At 42.8% G+C, this 20,945-nt stretch overlaps 2 protein-coding genes across 5 annotated transcripts in view; one reads left to right on the top strand and one right to left on the bottom strand.

The window, feature by feature from the left end:
* Dclre1c (DNA cross-link repair 1C) overlaps positions 1-7,512 on the bottom strand; it is a 31,532-nt gene extending 24,020 nt beyond the window's left edge. Inside the window, exons 1-4 of one of the 2 annotated variants that reach the window (XM_028764848.1) lie at positions 7,378-7,512; positions 6,331-6,382; positions 3,613-3,697; positions 183-242 (exon numbers count right to left, since the gene is read on the bottom strand). In XM_028764848.1, coding sequence (XP_028620681.1) covers positions 183-242; positions 3,613-3,697; positions 6,331-6,382; positions 7,378-7,486 — 306 coding nt within the window. In that variant the 5' untranslated portion in view covers positions 7,487-7,512. Of the gene's footprint in view, positions 1-182; positions 243-3,612; positions 3,698-6,330; positions 6,383-7,377 lie in introns of those variants that run through there. The other variant, XM_028764849.1, reaches the window with a different exon arrangement.
* A 1,630-nt stretch (positions 7,513-9,142) lies between these two features.
* Positions 9,143-20,945, top strand: part of Meig1 (meiosis/spermiogenesis associated 1) — a 13,874-nt gene continuing 2,071 nt past the window's right edge. The window contains exon 1 of one of the 3 annotated variants that reach the window (XM_028764957.1): positions 9,143-9,399. Coding sequence is in view for 1 of the 3 variants with exons in the window: in XM_028764955.1 (XP_028620788.1) it covers positions 13,814-13,823 (10 nt within the window). In the remaining 2 variants the exon portion in view is untranslated. Of the gene's footprint in view, positions 9,400-13,037; positions 13,191-13,772; positions 13,824-20,945 lie in introns of those variants that run through there. The other 2 variants (XM_028764956.1, XM_028764955.1) reach the window with 2 other exon arrangements.

The following is a 20,945-nucleotide window of genomic DNA, read 5'->3' as shown; positions in this document are numbered from 1 at the left end:
CCCCAGGCCACTGTCAAAGAACCCAGTACATAGGGATCAAAACATCTACAAATGTTGTAGTTATTTTTCTAAAATATACTTCACTCATAAATCATTGCTTATGAATAAACGAGCATTCTAAGTTAAAGAGAAAGTTAATCATTTTAGCAAAAGAAAATACAAAATATTTATTATATAGTTACCTCACCCGATGCCTCATCAACTAAAGATATCTGGGTAGGAGTTTCAATTTCAATTGCTATCTGAAAAGAGAGTAAGTGGAGACACACTTCTGATTTCATGTATATATTCTCATTTCATGTATATATTCTCATTTCATGTGTAGTATATATTCTCATTTCATGTGTACATTCTGATTTCGTGTATACATTCTGATTTCATGTATACATTCTGATTTCATGTAACCATTTCTGATCTCAGTATAATTAACAGTTAAAAATGCCGTAACAAGACAAAACCAGTGCTGTTGCGATGGGGCTGCAGCTCAGTGTTGGAGCACTTAGCATGCACAAGGCCTTAGGTTCCAGGTTCAGCACACACACAAGGAGCGCACATGTACTCAGTACTCATTCCCACTTAGCACACACATACTCGGTACACACACACTCAGCATGCACATCCAGCGATGTGCATGCATACACATACTCAGTATGCACACACACACTCACTAGTAACGTATCCCATTTACAGATGAAAAGCACCTTGTTCATAATGTACCATGAACTTGAGACTGTTTTTGAAGAGATTTTTGATAACTTCAATTTTCTCTACTTTTTCTATTTGCATGTCTATGTGTGTGGTGACATGCATGGGTCTGTTAAACACTCTGCCACCTGAGCTAAAGCACCAGCACTAGCTAGAACTCCTGGGTGTGTACATGTTCCGGTGTGTGGGCCTGCGCATATGGAAGCCAGAATTTGACGTAGGTGTCTTCCTCGATGATCTCTTCTTCTCTGAGACAGCCTCTCTCACTGAATGTGGAGCTGGCCAGTGAGCACCAGGGATCCTCCTGTCTCCAGTTCCCCAAGTGCTGGGATTACAGGCATTTATGCACTTCCTCAGTCAGGGGCCAATGTAAGTATAATTCACATGCAGGGTCAAAGCAGGCCATCAGCATCAAGGCTGGAAGGAGATGCTGACATGTGTTGGCTGCTCTCCCAGACTCTAGATGTCTGAATTCTAGCTTGTGTCTGGTCTTCCTCACTCCTTGACTGTCCCAGACAGATTAACTTACGGCAACTGCAGGCCCAGTCCCAGAGGCAAAGGAAGAGCAGCCAAGCTGCTGTGCCGGATGTGTGGAGGACATGGGCATCACTCAGGAGGCATGATGAGAGGTTCCTCCCGGCACAGGATTTTCTGGGTGCAGCGCCCAAGCAGAAAGAGGGGGGCTGGTGTGGCTTCAGAGACAGTGTTGGCAGCTGTTTTTGTTGAAACATAATGTTCACATACACTTCTTGGATACAGAACAACCTGGCTTGTGTGCCGTTATCAAATCCAGTTATCAGAATTTGACCTCCTTAACTAGTCATCCTTTGGACGCTATTACAACAGACTGTTGAAGATTCGGCCTACAGAAAGCTGTTTTGTCTTTTCCTTTTAAAAGGCTGTTCCTATTTAATCAGTTACTGTGCAGTGGAGGGGCCGTGAGCATGTAGAGATGAAAAGCTAACCTGTGGACTCAGTTCTCTCCTCTTACTATATGGATCCTGGGGATCTAACTCAGGTTGTCAGGCGTGCTGGCAAGTGCTTTTACCCACTGAGCCAAAGCACAGGCTCCTGGTTTAGTGTTCTGTTGTTTTGGTAGCACTGGGGATCAGACACCAAAGGCTCATGTGCACCACCTCTGAGCTACACACCTGGCCTCTGTGGTAAAGGGGTGGGCTGCTTTGATCTTGCCCTTTTTTTTTTTTTTTTTTTGCAGAGGCTGGCCAGATGTGGGGCAGAGGGGATGGAAGAGGAGGGACTTAAGCTGTCATCTGTCAGACATCAGTAAGATGCTACCCTTCATGCAGACATGTAGTAAGTCCTAACTCTAATCCTACTCTCCATCCTTCTCAGGTAGAGCAGCAGGCCAGACAGATAGCAGCAGTCAGCATGTAATGAGTCAGAGGTATTTTGTTGAGGGCACCTATGTTCATACCCTCTTGATCTGCGGCATCTTGTAACAGCAGATATGTCTTCCTCGGACCTTACGGAGCTCTGTTCTTTGTTTGGCTGTTATATTTTGTTTGTTTGTTGTGGCCTTAGGTTCTATTTTATATGATGGGAAGACAGCTACTTTGGCACTTTGGACTTCTGTTTGGTAAATGTTCTTCCTTTCCTTTCTTTTACTTTTCCTTTTTCTTTTTAAAAATCAATCCTTTTGCTTTTTTCTATAGTATTGGTCTTCCTTGGGTGTTCTTAAGGTTTTTTAGCCTCAACTGAGAAGTCTGTTCCTACCTAAAGTAATAAAGATCAAAATAGGACTTTTTCTGCCATGTTTGCATTTTATATGTTATAGTAATTTTCTTCTGACTACTTTCTGGAGGAAAGATCTATTTCATTTTTCCACAAATAGAAAGTTATTGATGTTAGACCAGGCATGGTGGCACACACATTTAATCCCAGCACTGGGGAGGCAGAGCCAGGTGGATCTCTGAGTTTGAGGCCAGCCAAGGCTACATTTAAGTCTCAGTCTCTGTCTCTGTCTCTCTGTCTCTGTCTCTCTCTCTCTCTCTCTCACACACACACACACACACACACACTCACACATACACACACTTTCTCTCACACAAACACACACGCATACCCTCTAAGTTATCCGTTCTATATCTCATTCTTTCTTGCTATGTAGGTCAAGATGACATGAAACTTTTGTTCTTGGGGCTGGGATACAGGTCAGTGGTAGAGGACTTGCCTGCCACACACAAGGCCTTAGGTTCACTCCACAGAACCACAGGAAAAGAAACTTGTGATCTTGCCTCAGACTTCCAAATGCTGGGATCGCAGGTCTGTAGTACCATGTTTGGCTCCATTCTATTTTTTAATATTTTAAGATTTAATTGTATTTGTGTGTGCATGTTTGTGTGTGTATGCACATGCGTGTTAGAATGCCAACTGTATGTAGGGAGCCTGTCGAGGACTGAGGAGAAAGTCAGATCCTCTAAAGCTGGAGTTACAGGCGGTTGTGAGCTGCCCAATGTGGGTGCTGGGACCCAAGCTCAGGTCCTCTGGAAGGGCATCAAGTGCTCATGACCACTGAGCCATCGCTCAGCCCCCAGACTTTTTATTATAACCTTTAAAATATGTTCCTTCTTCCTGAGTTAGCCTGGGATTTAAAAAATACAAGAAAGCGCATTGTGTTTGCACTTTAACACATCTGTGCTAGGCAGCCCCCAGAGTACATTAGGCCTAAGAACTTAATCACACTCTTGAGGAACAAGAAGCAAAAACCTGCCGAGTCACACCTCAGTCACGATTCTGCTTCATGATGAACTCACAGGCATGAAGAATGGGGGTTTGAATAATCCCAACGGTTTTTTTTTTTAAAGATGCTTCTAAAAGTCCTCCCCATGTACACAACAAAGAGGTGTTATTCAAAAATGACAACTTTCTGAATTACAGTTGACTTACAATTCGGTTTTCCCAAAATCTGTACCTCGGGCTAGTTAACAACAGCTCCTTAGTGACTGGAGAACAGTACAGGAAGACCTTCAAGCTGAAAGCAAAACACAGAAACAGGGGGAAAAGCTGGCTCAGCACAATTCCAAACAAGCCACTCTGCTGAGTCTGCAACACACTGTGCAGAGTGTCATTTTTCTCTAGGAAATCACAATCAGATGACAAGGAAAGTGTGACAGTGGCTCCCAACATACCTGCCATGATTTGGAAATAAAATCCCCTCCAGTACCCGATTGCTAAGGCTTGGGTCTCCAGTGCTAATGTTCAGAGAGGGGTGGGGCTTTGGAGGTACATGAGGCCTCTGACAGAATCTATACTTCAATCCTGTGATGTGGCCATGAACCAGCATTCCTAGAGGTGGAAGAACTCCACTGCCTCCGGTCCCTCCTGTGTCTAGCTTTCAGCCTCATGTCTACAGGTGAGCAGCTTTCCTCTGCTTTTCCATTGCTATGTTCTCTCCTCACCAGGAGCCTAAGAGCCATGGAACCAGCCAACCACTGACTGAAAGCAGGAGGCAAAGTAAATCTTGCCCATTTAGGTTGTTTTTCTCACATGCTTTGCCACAGTAACAGCGAGCTGGCTACCACAGTACCAGTATAATAGCATTGACGATTTCAACCCTGTCCATGGGACAGGAGAAGGGGATGGTGTGGGGTTCTTCTGCTTCCTGAGACAACCACCACTTGTCTTACACCGTGCTGGTAAGCACTCAGACTGTGCGCAGGGAGCTGGAAGTGCAGCACCAGAAGAAAGTAAAAATGAACAATGCTTGTATATGTTCAGGTACATCCAAAAAGGTACCACCAAATGCTAATCTGCTTCTAGAGAACAGGAAAGGGGTGCTGCTTTTTGCTTCACATAAATCTACTTATTATGTATGCTGAAGAGCAAAGCCAGAGCCTTGCATAGCCTGATCAGGCACTCTAGCCACTGAACTACAACTCCAGCCCCTGGATTCATATCTCTGGTAAATTAATTTCATATTAAATTCTAATATAATAATAATAATAATGGTACAGTTTGGGTAACTTCAGACTCTAAGCAGGCAGAAACTAGAAATTCCTACTGTACACTGTCATAATTCCTGACCCAGAGAAATCAGAGGGTTGGTGTCATTTTAAGATACTCAGGTACAAGGTAATGTGTCACACAGCAATGGAGAGCTGATATAGAGGCTCAGCTATGTATAATTAGACAGACCAAACCTAGTTAAAACCCTGGTCTTGCCACTCACTGGTTCTGTGACACTGGGCAACTAATGTAACCTATTTGGCTTCTTAGTTTCCTCATCTGGAAGTTAGAAGTAATAACAACACCTATTTAAAAGGTTATCAAGAGGTTCTAATGAGGACACCAGCTCCAAGCAGACAGTAGTGCAGTTCTAGTAGAATCGTTATTTCTTGGGTAAACGTTAGAATGAAATAGTTGCTTTCTCCTGTACCTAGGGTAGGCATCAGAATGAAGACTTGTTTCCTAGAAGTACTTTGACCTTGAAGAAATCACTATAGAAGACAGTGACTGTTTTCTGTTATCTCTGGAGTTATTATTTTGAAGGGAGTTTACACCCTTTGCTTGACTTTGGTCACACGTTGGTCATTGGCACTCCTGGAATGTCTTGCATTATTGAATATTAAAAACAGTACACAGTAAGGACCAAAGCTGCAGGGGTGTGATGCTTTCCTTCACAAAACACTTAGATTAGATTAGGGGCTTTGGTTTGAGGAACTTGTTTTACCCTAAAAAAAAAAAGCCTTTCAGTCTAATCAGTAGATGTGCTTCTGTGAGGGTGTTGGAGGTTCGGTTCATCGAGGCTGCACCCCCCTGCTGCATCAGAGCCTACACATTCTGGACTGACCCTCGACTCAAAACTCAGTCCGACAGTGAGCTACTTACTACATTCTCAACTCCATCATGCCTGGTCCCACACATCACTGCAGCAGTCCACTGCGCTCACCACTGAGCCACCTCTCCAGCCTAGGATTCCTGCTAGCAGAACCACCATTTACACACATAAACATATTTTCTTATAAAAATAAAGATAAATGAGTCATTGCTGCAGCCAGCAACACAGATGGAATCACATAAATACCATGTGAAGAACTAGATGGAGCTGGAGAAATAGCTCAAGTAGTTAAGGTGGCTGCTCTTCCAGATGACCAAGGTTCAATTCCTACTCACAGGACAGCTACAAATGTTGGTAACCACAGTTACACACAGGTAAAACAAGCATATATGTAAAATAAAAAAATAAACCTTTGAAAAATCTTTAAGAAGATGTCTTAATCTATCTAATACATGATCTTATTTATTTATTTACTTTTGTTTGTTTAAGACAAGTTCTCAGGCTGGCCTTGAACTCACAAATCCTCTTGATTCCTCAGTGTTGGGATTACACCACCATATCAAGCCATCTGTTTATATTAAAATTCAAGAATAACCAAAGTTAGCTCACTGTGACAAAAACTCCAAATAGGAATAACTTCTGGGAGAAAAAAAACAGGTAAGATTAGACAGAAGTCTGGGACACGGTAGTGGTCGATTTCTTATCTGTGTGAACGCTACATAATGTTTATATAGGCTACCTGTTAGGATGTACATACTGTTCTGCCTAGGTGTTATCTCTCAATTAAGATGTCTACTTACACACAAAGAAATAGCAAAACCAATTACCTGCATTCTAGCCTTCTTTTCAAGGAAGGAGCCCTTAATCCTTTCATGTGATCTACAAGGAAAAGAATCAGAAATCGTGAGCATGTTTTATTTGATTTGGTTTTTTAAGAGGCTTCCTTTGCCCACAACAACTGGGCTGCCTTTGTCAGCTTCCTACTGAGAGAAACTACATGAGGCTCACCATTATGAGCAAGCAGATTCCCACGGGTCTTCGGCTCTTCTGCAGATGAGGAACTTTTCACAGTAGAGAACAGAAACCACTAAAAAGGGTTAGGCCCTGAGCTGATGAAAGCAATTTAAGTCCCATGGGGGTCAGGAGAGCGAGGCAGGAAGATCAAGTGCTAGTCTAACGGAGGTGGGTTGATTTGACTATACCTAGGACATGTGAAACTCTGCCCACAACTTAAAATAAGTAAATAATAAAGAAGAAAAATGGGGGATACTTGGCTAAGCTTATAGATTGGTTGTATACATAAATGCATACACACACACACACACACACACACTATGTGTGAGAATTTAGTGTGAGAAAGACATTTGTGTGTGTGAGGGGGGGAAAGGAGGGAAAGACGGAGGGAGGGAGAGGGAAGAGGAGAGACAGAACAGAGACAGAGACAAACAATGTCTCTGAGATGTAGAACTTTTGAAACGTGTGTCTATGTGAGAGTGACATTTCGCTCTTACCTAATGTCTCGGGATGTAGGAGAAGTTCTGAAACGTGTTTTCCTTACTCGTGATAAACGAGAACTAGGGAAGTTTGAGCTAAGCCTTACCAAACAGATACTCTCCGCTGGGAAAGCAACCAGCACTTTTAACAGGTCTGCCTCACCACAGCGCCCAGAGTCAGACTGCAACCGGAGTTGGGGTTACAGAGGCGGTACAGATCTGGAGCTCAATCAAGCCAGAGGTTAAGCACCAACTGGGACTCGGAGTGCTACCCAGTGCCTCGCGGAGTTCCAGCCTGCTCTCCCCTCACCAGGCACCGACCTCTGCCATCCCCTCTTCAGATCCTAGCGCCCCTATAGGTACCGAGAGGGGTTCACTCACCCTTGTGGCAGTGCGAAAGGAAGTAGGCACGGGCTTTCAGGTTCTCCCTGTCGAAGCGGTCAATGGAGATGGTTGGATACTCCGCCATCTGTCCCTGGAAGGAGCTCATTGCGTCCGGGAAGACTAGACCCGAAGCCCACCTCGAAAGCAGAAGTACATACCGACCCAGGGCGCCACTTCCGGGAACCTGCGAGCCACCTCCCCATAGGCCGGCCCCGCTCAGCCACATCCAATCAAAGGAACCTTGCGGTAGGGGGCGGAGCTAAGGAGTATCCAATCCTGATCCAGCCTCCCAAATCCCTCGGTTTAAATAACTGCACCAGCTGGGCACCGAGAACCAGCGGTGCGCAGTTTGTAGATAACGCTGACTGGTCATAGAGAGACACGTTCCTGACAGAAAGCAAGAAAGAACACGAAAAACGTTTGTTGCACAGATGCAAATCTGCCGCATCTATGGAGAAACCAAGGCAAGAAATGAAACACTGCTGGGAACGGAGGCCAGGAAGTTTCCCTTTTCTTAACCTTTTCTTAGCCTTACATGCATTTCCTCAGATCTATGGAAGATCGAGTTAGTTTTTTCTTTGTTTGCTTGCTTGCTTTTTGTTTGTTTGTTTGTTTGTTTGTTTCGTTTGGTTGGTTTGGTTTGGTTTGGTTTTTGTCTTCTCCCAATTTGTATTTTATAAGGTAACCACGAGGATTGGGATGAGTCACTGCCTCTGACTCTTGGATAACAGATCCCGTTGGTAGTCGTTCCCTCTTCTGTACATAAGCTAACTATATTTTGAAGGCTACAAGTCAGACATAGAGTCTTGGGTGGAGGGGGAAGGAGTAAAGATCCAGTTGATCTTCTGGGCTCCAGCAATCATTGGAACTGTATTTTTAAGAAGTCAGGATATATAAAGAGACAGAAGGAGAGGATGTGGGAGGGAAAGTGTGGTAAAGTGTGTAGTAATCGTATTAAGATCCACCAAAGACTTTGCCAGTGCCATTTATTGTCTCCTTCCTAGCAAGTTCTCCTCAGACACTAGGCACTGTTGATCAACTGGAACCTCCAAATCCCGCTATGCAGAACACTGTGGCAAGCTTTAGGAGGGTGGACAGGAAAAAGAGCAGCGTCTGCAAAAACTGAATCATCAACTGGTTTCAGTACTGTGGAGAGGTTAGAATGTTGCAGATCCAGAGGCTAGTTATCATATCCTGAGCTAGCTCTAGCCATTGGGAATAGCCATTCTTTGTCCATCTCTGTTGGAACTAACATATTGTGACTAACAAATGAAAACCTTTTGGAATCTATTAGTTTAGAAGACTACTATTTTCCCCCAACCCGAAAGCTAAGAATGTCATCAAATAGCATCTTGGCCCCATAGAAAAGCTTCCTCATCTTTGCTGTACCCGCCTGTCTGATGTACACTATATTTTAAATATGACTTGACTTTCAACTTTCTTCTATGAAACTGTGAAACTCCATGTTGGAACGTGGAATTTAGGATGCCCCAAATCAGTCTTCCCACCCCAAGGTTATTAAAAATGGCCCCAGAATGAACTCTTTTTTTCCCTTTTAAGATGAGGTTCTCTGTCCACAGTCGTTACACAACTAACTCTGATGTGCCATCCGAGTTCAGCACATTTGAAAAACCACAAAAAATGAAGAATATGGCAAAGAATATTTTCACAGAGACAGAAGTGATCATGGAATGATGCCAGGAACAAGCTCTGAGCAGAGGGATCAGAATGCCGTGGTCAGAGAACATCTGGTTATTCTTGCAGTCACAATACCTGGTTCTATTCACATTCAGATTTTCATAAAGAGGAAGCAGGGAAGTAGAGAGAAGTGCTCTAGACACACACCAATATATCTATTCTACCGCAGTAGCACCGGGAAAGCCTGGGGTGTATAGAAGATGGTCTTTCCTGGACTACGGGAGGACAGTTGCTGTGGCTGGGTTGTCTATACAGGACAATAAATTCTGCACTGAGTTTGGTCGTCTACAGAATTTCTCAGAAGTTGGAGTTCCTCAAGAGGCAAGGCAAAATAAGATTCATAGTCTTACTTACTTGTTCACTTCTTTTCCCTTTACGATGTATACAGTAGGAAATAATTGTGTGTAGCCGTCCAGCAGCCATGGGAGAACTGGGTTTGCCTGAAAGGGGGGCTGGAAATGGAAAAAAAGGTGGGGGGAGGGCGAGAGAAGAATGAAGCCAAGGCAAAGTTCTGATCAAGGCTCTAATTTTAATGTTCAGATCTGCATTTATAAAGGGGAAAACCACAAAACCCATCCCCTACTTCAGCTGGAGTATGTTGTAAAGCAAGGTTAGCGCTGGCAGCCAAAGCAGCTAGGTTCACATGGGAACCTGCAACAGCAGCCAGGGCAGATGTCTCTGTCCAGGTTGATAAGACCTGTCTTGGCAAACGTTCAAGGTCTGCTTAGCCTGCTCAGGCCTGGGAAGGCCACAGTTGTGAGAATCAGGTTGCCACTGTTAGCAACATGCACTCTCACATTCTTATGACTGAACTTTTTCCATTTAAGACCCCTTTTCCTTGGAGAAGTTTTACACAACACTGGACACTTAAGTATATAAAAAGGGCATGCAAATAAAAAATCTGCTGATATTAAGTCCTAAAGAGATCTTTTAAAAAGCAAATTTGTCTACTACTGGATGGGCAGGCCTATTTCTTTTCTTTTTTTTTTTTCTTTTTTTTTTTTTTTTTGTGGTGGTTTTTCGAGACAGGGTTTCTCTGTGTAGCTCTAGCTGTCCTGGAACTCACTCTGTAGACCAGGCTGGCCTCGAACTCAGAAATCTGCCTGCCTCTCCCTCCCAAGTGCTGGGATTAAAGGTGTGCACCACCACTGCCCAGCTAAGCCTGTTTCTTTTTACAGAGAGAATTAAATCTTGACAGTATTTGGTGCTTCAGGAGGCAGAATAACTTTAGCATGTTTTAGAGATGATCAATACTAATTTTATAATCACCTGTGCTGAGACTTGCACAAGACAACAAACAAAATGGCAGATGGATATTTATAACCATTTCAGAAATGGTTGAAAATTCTGTTCTATTCCCAACAAATTGGATTTTTTGTTTGCTTTGTGGGTTTTTTTTTTTTTTGAAGTATGGTTTCTCTATGTAGCCCTGGCTATCCTGGGCCTTGCTCTGCAGACCAGGCTGGCCTCAAACTCAGAGATCTGCCTGCCTCTGCCTCCCGAGTGCTAGGCTCAAAAGCATACACCACAATGCCCAGGAATTTGATTTTTTTTAAATAAAGCTCAAATCAGCATCTCAAAGAACAACTTTGGAAATCAAACATTCCAACATAATACAATTCATCCATATATTAATTTTAATACTTACATGCTAAAGGATAATGGTAGGAAAATATTAAAAAGTCTTGGCTTTCCATAATTAAACCATTGTTTCTATGTAAGAAAAAAATGCATGTACAGCAAAAATAATGAAGTTCTTGAATGTGAGGTACTTCGAGCAGTGTTTGTCAGAGTTGCATGCCATGACAGCATGTGTAATGCAGAGTTTGTGTTTTATGTTTAGAAATGAGCCTGGCAGGTGTGGTGGCACAACCCTTTGATCCCAGCACAGGGAGGCAGAAGCAGGTAGATCTCTGTGAGTTTGAAGCCAGGCTGGTCCACATAGCAAGATCCATGTCAGCCAGAGCTACATAGAAAGACTCATCTCAAAACAACAGCAAACACTAAAACAGAGACTTCTGTGAACTGTGCTGTTTGACAAAGATGTACACTGGTACAATCTCCTCAGATTAATCATGTGTTTGCTTCTGAGTTCATTTTTGGCCACTGTGGGCTCAGAAATCTTTTCCTCTTCTTACAAACTAAGGCAGGAAGAGAAGTCAAGGAGGGTCAAAGAGAATTGCTGGGGTTTCTGGGGAGAGTGGGAGGGAGAGGCAGGTGTGGCTGTAATCAAAGGACATTGTTTAGGCAGCTTAGTAGTTAACACTTCGTACTGCTCTGGCAGAGAGACTTACATCACTTACATCGGGTGGCTCAAAAGTCACCTATCATTCTAGTCCCAGGGGATCCAACACCCCTGGCCTCCATAAGCGTCTGTACACAGGTGCACTTACCCACTAAGACATAGACATGTGCATGCATGTACAGACACACAGAGCACACACACACATGACTTTTTTAAAAGGTACATTGTTTACATGCATGAAATCGGTATATGGGATACTACCTAGGGTTCAGTTAAGAAACCAAAGAAGCCCAGTGCCATACTCTAGGAAATCTGATGGTCAAAACTCATTTATTTGTTCAACAAATAGTCATCCAGTCTCTATTATGTTACAGCTCCTAGGCTGAACACTAATGCATAGTGTAAAGCAGTCAAAAAACCCTTGTTCACTGAATGCCTATCTAGTAAAATGTGTCACCAGCACTTGGGTAGTTCCAGATGCTGTCTGAAGTGTTCTGTGTTTGGTATTTCTGTCTCACAGCAACCCTAGCAGACAGGTTCTTATTGTTCAGTTATTACATTGTTATGTAAATCACACAAGGTCCTGCTCTCAGTAAGCAGAGTCCAGACTTAAGTTCAAGGCCACTGTGTTCTGAAGCTCCTCCCTCATAGCTACCTTGTCTTTCTTGCTCGTCGCTTCAGAGCAGCAGCAGCAGTGAGATGGTGAAATATATTTCCCCACTCTAAGCATGCTGCGTTCACATTTACTGCATGCTAGGAGCTGTTTGGATAGGTATGGCTGGAGCAAAGTGACCCAGGATTACAAACCTGTAAGACTTCATGGCCTTGTAAACCTCTGAAGCGTTTGTTGTTTTGCTGTTTGTTTGTTTGGTGTTTTCTTTTCTTTTTTTACTGTGGATAAAATGGAAAGCTATTGCAGGGTCACAGCCCAAGTCCAAGACTGACATAATCTGATTTAGGTTTTAAGTGTCTGTGCTGACTGTTGTGTGGAGAATAGACCATGTGGCTGGGGAGCGAGGTTGGGAATTAGTGTGGTGGCCGGAGACTGCCAAGAGATGGCTTTTTGGACTTGTGTGGGAAGCTATTAAAGCCAACCGGTCTTGCTGATGGATGAATTAGACAATCATCAATGGCTCTCGACTCAAAACACTGATCTTGAATCACTTTTCATCGAAATAGGTGATATTAACTATCAGTTCAGATACTGATGGGAAAACAAACCTATAGATGGTACGTTTTTGTTTAGTGATTGCCAGACACCATGATGGACGGATTCCTTGAATCCAAATACACTATGTTACCTTCTATCAGGATTCAGATTCTGTAGGATCTCTATTCTCTCTCTCTTTTTTTTTTTTGGTTTTTCGAGACAGGGTTTCTCTGTGTAGCCCTGGCTGTCCTGGAACTCACTCTGTAGACCAGGCTGGCCTCGAACTCAGAAATCCGCCTGCCTCTGCCTCCCAAATGCTGGGATTAAAGGCGTGCGCCACCACCGCCCGGCCTTTTTTTCTTTCTTTTTTTTTTTTTTTTTTGTTTGTTTTTGTTTTTTTGCTATTCTCTCAAACGCTTTCAAATAACAGTGAACAGCAGCGAACAGCGCCCACCCGGGGCCTCCCTCTGCAGAGAAAGACTTCTTTGCCCAGTCCAGGCCTTGTGCATGCGCACAAAGACCCAGAAACGGGGGGCGGGGCCGGAGGAAACTGGGCTTGGCTCGCTCACGTGGGCTGTCCGAGCAGCGTCACTGCGTTGCTAGGAGACACGCGGGTTGCACCGGCCGCAACAGTTGACCTCTGGCTGTTTCAGCCCAAGATCCCGAGTAGAGAACACGAGCACCGCTGCGCCCTCCTGCGAGGCCGGCTGATCGAGGGTAACCGCGGATAGCGGGAGCCGGACCTGAGCGGATGCGCAGCGAGGACCCGGGCCCTGACAGCCGTGCCCCTGGCTCGGCCCCGCCCCGGGAGCTCAGGCCCCGCCCCTTCCGCCCGGCCGCCCAGGTACCTGGGGTTTTTTCCTCTTTCTTTTAGGGCGGGTCTTCACTTGGTCCCTCCTACATCGTAGGACCCGCTACCTTGCTAAATTTTCCGCCTCCTCAAGTCGGCTAGTGTATAGCCTTATGATGCCCGGGTTCAGAGAACTGTCTCTAGTTCAGCTTCTTCTGGGCAGATTATACCTTTCAGACATCGTGATTTATGGCAAAAAAGAAAGTGGTTTCTGGCAGACAACACGCTAGCTGTGAGAACCCTCTTACAGGGTGGCTTTACAGGAACGCAGACTGGCACACCTGGACAGTGGACAGATCAGAAGGGAGTGCTGGGTGGGGGGCACTTTTGTCTTTAAAACGAACAGCTGATTTGAGGACTGTGTTCAGAAAACGATGTTCGGACTCAGTGAGCGAACTGCGTTCAGAATACAGTCCCTGTATGTTCATTGTCTCCACCAAGGTTTACATGTAGTTTAAAGGGGTCCTGCCACCTGCTAGGAGCACAAATAATGATAGAAGGTGAGGAGATGGGGGTTGGAAGATTATGCATGTTATGCATGTAATTACGGGGTTACAAGGCAAAAGCTTCAGCGATAGCACGCTGGACTCAGCCACCCACCCAAATACACCAATTAAGGAGACACACCACGCGAAAAGTAGAGAAAGATGTAATTTAACATGGTACATTAGCGAGGGTGATAAGGGAAAAGGTCCTGGGACTCCAGATTTGTGTTTGGGATGCTGATATAAACTTTAGGGTTAAGTAGAGTACGCAACTAAACAGGGCACAAAAGGTGTGCATAACGGTCTCGTTTAAGTTGTGAGCCCAGGTTGTATTGCCTCTCACCCCTGTGGTATCAACTCTGATGCTGCAAGGCACCTGGTGGAAATCCAAGATTTCTCAAATTCTTGGCTGCCATATGTCTTCAGCTTTGAGGGGTGGTGAGATAGTTTAAATAGACGGACCGTGATGGGATGGTTAACATCCTCATGCAGTTGGGCATCCTTCTGACCCAAAGTAAAAGAGTCAGACACAAAACCAAGGCAAAGGAACCAGGCTTCAGCCTCCTTGTGGGCCCAAATGAAGAGTTTCTGTGTTGTGTTTTTGTAGCAGTTTCTGAATGGCTGAAGGAAGAGAGCTCAAAGAAGCTGGCTACATCATAGGTGACTACTGTTACACTAGAACTTAATGTCAGGGACTTAAGATTAGGGGGATTTTTTTTCAGTACAGACATAACCCTTAATAGTGCTTAATGAAATTCAGTTTATAAAAAGTAGACATTCAAGCATCACCACTTCCTGTTTATAGTGGTACATATATGTATTATGGAAATTAAGTGTGTTTTATTATATAATTTTGTTTGCTATGCATATACTATGCATGGGTATTTATTATCTGAGCAAAACTAGAAAACTGATTTACAGAGCCTTACAAAAACAGAAAGAAATATATAACTGTTATTTAGTGTCTTTATTTAAAGAGTAAAAAGGAAAAAGTTATGCCTTTCACAAAAGATGGAGAACTTTCTTTTCTGGCAACAAGTTAAATATTGAAGCATCTATATTTTTATACTGTTTAGATCTTATGCCATTAAGGTTAGTCTTCTTTTGCAGTTACGAATTTTAAAACAATTCTGTGCTACTTCAAAATTCACCCATTCATTATAAAAGGTAATAGCATAAAATGATTTTTAAAAAATGCTTCACTAAAAAAAATTTGAGGGAATAGCCATTTAAAAGAAACATCAGGCCTGAACATTAGCCAGAGAAGAAGACAACTAAATAATGTCCTCCAGTTTATTGGCATACATTGATACCAGCATCCCATAAAGCCAGGTGTGAGTCAAACATCTGAAATCCCAGCTCTAGGAGATGAAGCCAGGAGGATCAAAAGTTCAAGTTCATTCACAGGGAGTTCAAGACCACGTTTAAACAACGTGAGACCCTGTGTCAAAATCTGTACACAAATCTCCTGCTTGGAATTTTACAAATCACATCTCTGGCATAATATTACCCACAGGTAAGTCTCTCACCGCTCACTGTAGGCACTAGTTTCGCATCCTTCCCATATTTGGGCAACCAGTCCAGACTATTAGCTTCAAATTCAGCTACACCAATCAATCCAAAAGCAGCAATGAGCATCCTTATCAAGAAGTTCCAGCAGCATCGCCACCGTCGGATTTGCCCGTGGTTTCCTGCTTCGTTTTCAGGTGAGCCTCTGTGTCTTGAAGTCTCTGGAACTCTTTGCACATTAGCTACCTCCATACACTACAACTTTACAGGAGTTGGTGTAGCAGACTATACTGATGCTGAGGTCATCCACACAGGCTCGTTGGTTGTGACTTTCTTACTCATCTGTTTGTAACCTGCCAATGGAATGTTTTGAAGGAGTTCCAGAAGATTCCACTGAGCTGGACAAAAAAAGTGCTAAAAAAAAAATACCTTGGTGGAGACTCAAAACCACTTCTTGAAGCATCAAGTATGATAGGATGTACACCAGTCATGCTAAACTCCTTCATTGCCCAGACCACCCAATGCAGACATTGCTCTATGGACCAATATAGTATCATAGGCTAGCCCAGGGCCACCTTATGCACATCTCTCAGCCTCTAGTGCTGCAGCCTGTTATCTTCCCAAGGTTTCATCTGAAATGATAGTGATACATTTTTATCATTTGGACTTCTTCAACAAGATATGCTGCTGTTCCAGCATGCTAGGTATCTGGTCAATAACTGCCAACAATCTCTGCAGTTTTAACAGTTTTAAGGGTGTTTGGCTTTGGTTCAGTTCCTGGGTGCTGACTTTCACTGACCTATGTAGATCTGTCTGCGAGACCTGGTATTCGAAGACCTTAAAGAAGGGGGCAGACTATAGTCAAATGCTGTAGACAGCTTCAGTTTCATGTACCTTTATACATGCATGCAATAAAGGAAGCGGTGATTCAAGAAGGTCATTTGAGTTCAGAAAAATGTGATCAGAAAATCATGTAAATAAACATCAGTAAGCACGTGAGTTTATGTAAATAAACAGAGTAGCCCTTTTCCCAGAACGTTCTCAAGACAGAGCAATTTAAACACAATTGCCTGGCACTGCTGTTGATTGTATCCAGGAAGGCATGAAAGCATGGCAGAAGGCCATACCCAGGTTCAGGTACATTGAAGACAGCAACTCAGCATAGATTTTCACCAGATTGGGTTCTATAGCTATGTTCTGACCCCCAGTAAGTTGTCTTAGAAATTGAATGCAAATGTTTGTCACTGCAGAAGGCACAAATAAATGTCTTATAAATTGAATGCAAATATTTAAGGCATGAAATCATGTCCAAGAACAATCCAGGGGACAAAAATGCACCTGAAATATAAAAGGCCCTCTATTTTTTTTTCCTGGAGCCTCTCTCACAGTTCCCACAAGGCATGGTTCACCATGTGACATTCTTTTGAATGTATCCTGACATCCTCCTCTTTTTCTTATTTTTAAAAACATTATAGGATGTTTATATTATATATGTATGTGTTATATGTGATATATATATATATATCTCACATGCACACACAAATATGTATGCTTACATTTTTTAAAGCCAGAGTGGTAGATAAAGTTGATTGGTTTCAGGCATCTATTCTGATTTGGAGCCATTGAAATCCTAAGGGTAGCATGAAAAGTACAAGGTTAGGTGCAAGAGCACCGTGCTTGATGCATTGCCACCAGGAACAAGGATCCATGCCCTGTTAGGCATGGGCAGTCTCCTCTGCTAACCTTTGTTCTGAAATTCCAGGCCACTGCTTAGGAAATGTCTGAAGGATGTCGTGCTGGTACCCAGTGGTCTAGTTCTTTACACCCTAATGGGATAGAATAAGGGCTGCATGGAGGGTTGAGCATCCTGAAAATGCCAGCAAGCTTGAGCAATGGACTCGAAGGGCACAGTTTTTAAAATCAGAGTAAATATGGTAATAGCAAGAGCATTCAGGGGAGTCTCCCTGTATACTAAGCTGTGCAGTTTCATCTGTGTTTACTCCTTGGCCAAGTAAGCTGCTTCTGGATATAGATGCATATCTTTGAGGTAAATTTCATAACCAAAGAACACTGTAGTCTTGGCTTTAGTGGTTTCTTCAACCTTCTCCCAATGTGTACATCTGTATAGTTTATACAGCTTGGCTCACAAGCTCACAAGCCCACTAGATTTTGGGTTGTTCCACATGGTTTTTTTGTTTTTCTTTTTCCTGTCCACTTTTTTCTTTCTTTTTTTGTTTGTTTCCATCAGTTTAACGTCCACCAGTTCTTCGGACTTCCCTTTTAGTCATGGATGAAGTACTCCAAAAAGCTCATCCCTCTGCTTTCTCCTCCTGTTTGGCTTCTGTCCCACTCGACCTGCCATGCCACAGAGTCTCTCTGAGGCACTTCATGCTCAGTAAGGACAGTGTCTTTTATGTGTCTCCCTGCAGTCCTCCCAACAGTGATCAGTATGTAAACCACTGCATTTTAAAATGCTGAGTTGCTAGCAGAATTAGTAATGACACTACATTTCCCCATAATCACAGAAGCATTTAAACAAGGAATGGTGTGCCCTCTTTTTCTCTCTTTTTTTCTTTTTTAGTTTGTCTATTCAAAGCGTAGCTCTCATTCTAAAGAGAATCTAGGCTAAATGTAAGTGTGGCCATGGCCTGAGAACATGGGCTCAGGTCACCTTGCATGCCGTGTTCCACTGTGGAAGAGAGTAAATGAAATTGGTAGCCACAGAGGAAAAGACAGCCATAACTCGATGCATTTGCCAATCATATTGGTAAGGACATGAGACAGGCAGGTTAGGGCAGAGCGGGGAAACGGCTTCTGCGGGTTTTTGATGTTGTAGTTGATGGCCTAGGAGTCTGCTAAATAACACCATCTGATCCTTTTTCTTCGAAGCTGGATCCAGGGGTTGAGAGTCCATGGCTGTTAAATCCCTAGGGATGATCCCAGATGACTGAATCCTCAGACTCTCCAGCCCAGGTAGCTTTAGGGAATTTCAGTTCACAAGACTCACTTCATTTTTGGTTTTTAAGAACTAGAAAGAATAGCATTTGCATCATAGCATAGTCACTGCAGGTATTAGATTTACTTTTTCCATTATGGCGAGATTCACATGAAATCTTCAAATGTCTGATAGTGTCTTTAAGGTGGGTGGGTTCTCCTACTGAGAAAAAAATGGTAATTTCCTGTAACTTCAACTGAAGACAACATCTTTCCCACCTGTATATAACATGTGGCATTTTTATATGCATAGTTAACGCAATTGCTTAACCTCAAAGCAACACAGTGCTCCTGGCATGATGCTCAGGGAAATATTTTTGAATGATACAAGCAAGTCAAAGTATTTTGTTATACATCAAGCAGCTAAGCCTAGAGTAAGCATAATGGGGAATCGAAACCGAGCCGCGTGCCTCTGCCCTGAGGAAAAAAGACTTTATCTGCAGAAGCACAGAAGCCACCCAGCCACTAACTCCGTAGAAAGACGTGATTAATTTTGAGTATTTTAAAAGGTTTTATTATTTTAAAATTATTTTTAATGAAGTGTTCATGTGTGTCTAAGAGTGGCAGGTACAATTGTGTGCAGGGCCCAAGGGGCCAGTAGAGGGCAGTGGTGAACTCCTGGCGCTAGACATAAAGGTGGTTCTGAGCACTTGCTAGATACAGAGAAAGGGACTCCATCTTTTGCAAGGACAATTAAAAACTTGTTACCACTGAGCCATCTCTCTAGCCTCTTGACTGGTTGTGTTTCGTGTTTGAGACAAAGGATCTTGCTATGTAGCTCTGGCTGTCCTTGATGGAACTCCCTATGTAGAGCAGCTGGCCTTGAACTCACAAAGCTTTGTTTCTGTCCCCCAAATGCTGGGATTAAACGTGCACACCACTACGCCCAGTTTGAATGTATTTTTACTATAGTAACTCCACACTTTTCCCTCTTGTGATTCTTTGTATCCTATTTTCTGTGTATGTAACTCATCCCCCCTGTGTAAGGGAGTTAACTAGGCTTTGTCACATATGTCTAACTCAATTGTTCGTCATAGCTAGTGGATAGTGACTTGAAGGGCTTCACAGTGAAATGTGGGAAATTACAAAACAAGAAACTGCCTTGTTGTTTTGTCAGACTTTCCAAAACCCTTACAATACCATAACAGTGAAATCAATAAAATACATGAGCCTGAATCTAGAACAACTGAGAGACAAAAGTTTAAAACTCACATGCTAACAAAACTTTCATTTTCTCTAACTAAACTTCATGTCCATTTGCACACAGGGGAAAAATGCCAAAAGCAATACTAACGATTTGTCTGGCGAGTTACTGAAATCATCAGAATTGGAATTATACAACTCTAGTAATTTCATTTGAATTAATTTAAATCTGGAACTAAGCCAAACAAAGGTTGGAATATGATATCCAAATGGAATCCAGACAGCCTTCTATTTAGGATGTAATAGTATAAGCAATGTCACAAAAGTCTGGAGGGTATAGGAGGAGCGTAGGGAAATTTGTCTTTCCTAGGCCAGCCCATTAATCCATGAGTATGACTGATACTCAGAGCTGAGCCAAGGACTTGGCCTCCTGACTGTCTCCCTCTCTTTCATTAACTGTAAGAAGAGACTTGTCAGCTACATTTTGCACACTGAGGAAATATTCAAGAAAATTCAACAAGTTTGTATTTTTTTTCCTTTTCCTAATTTTCCCTCCGCAAAAGTAAATTTAATGCATCTGTAAAGGCATTTATAAAGGCATCTGTTGTGAATATGCTCATACACTCCTGATTTACCATGTTTGGGATAATGTTCACCCAGTGGCAAGGAGGAATATTTCTAATTGATGCAAGGATGATTTTATCTTTTCTATCATTGCATTTTAATGTATCTCTTGGCATTTTTTTTTAAAAAATTAACCTAATGAGAATTTGTTACAGTGATTGAAAAATACATAAATTCCCTTCTGGAAACTTCTTTATGAAGTGACAAACTTCTTTATGTTTTAGATGAAAGAAACAGGTTTAATAGAATGGATTCAAGGAATGATGGGGAAATTCTGGGTACTTTATGTCAACTATTTTTTGTAACAAAATAAGTATTCGAGGAAAACAAATACAAGAAAATATCTTTGAAGAGCTAACTGTGGTGTTGAGCATATTCAATGGTAGAATATTTGCCTAACACTCAAAAGGTCTCGAGTTCAATCCCAGTAATCAGAATGAAAAGTCAGCAATCGAAGTTTGGTAAGAGGATAATTAAGGTGACCTGGACTTGGATAGCTGAATGTCCTAGACCAACAGTAACCACCTGGGTCATTTAAAATCAGTCATCTAACCCAACAGTCAAGCAACTAGTGTGGGATATGTGCAATTGTCTTCCCACTTTGGTCTACCAGAGGGAGTGTGACATTGTGACCCAAGAAAATAGGTTATGATGTCTTCAGAAACCTAGAAATAGATGGGTGTCTCAGGAGCAAGAAAGGGAACTGAAAGAGAAGAAGACTGTCTACTCTTTTGATTTGAAAGCAGCCAGGGATGGCCTTATCTGGAATCCTTCTGCCTTGACCTCACAAATCCATCACACTTTGAGAATCTTCTGCTTCTTCTTCTTCTTCTTCTTCTTCTTCTTCTTCTTCTTCTTCTTCTTCTT

The sequence above is a fragment of the Grammomys surdaster genome, unplaced genomic scaffold (genome assembly GCF_004785775.1).
Source record: "Grammomys surdaster isolate TR1022 unplaced genomic scaffold, NIH_TR_1.0 146, whole genome shotgun sequence".
NCBI classification, from domain to species: domain Eukaryota; kingdom Metazoa; phylum Chordata; class Mammalia; order Rodentia; family Muridae; genus Grammomys; species Grammomys surdaster.
This window is presented reverse-complemented; position numbering and strand designations above follow the sequence as displayed.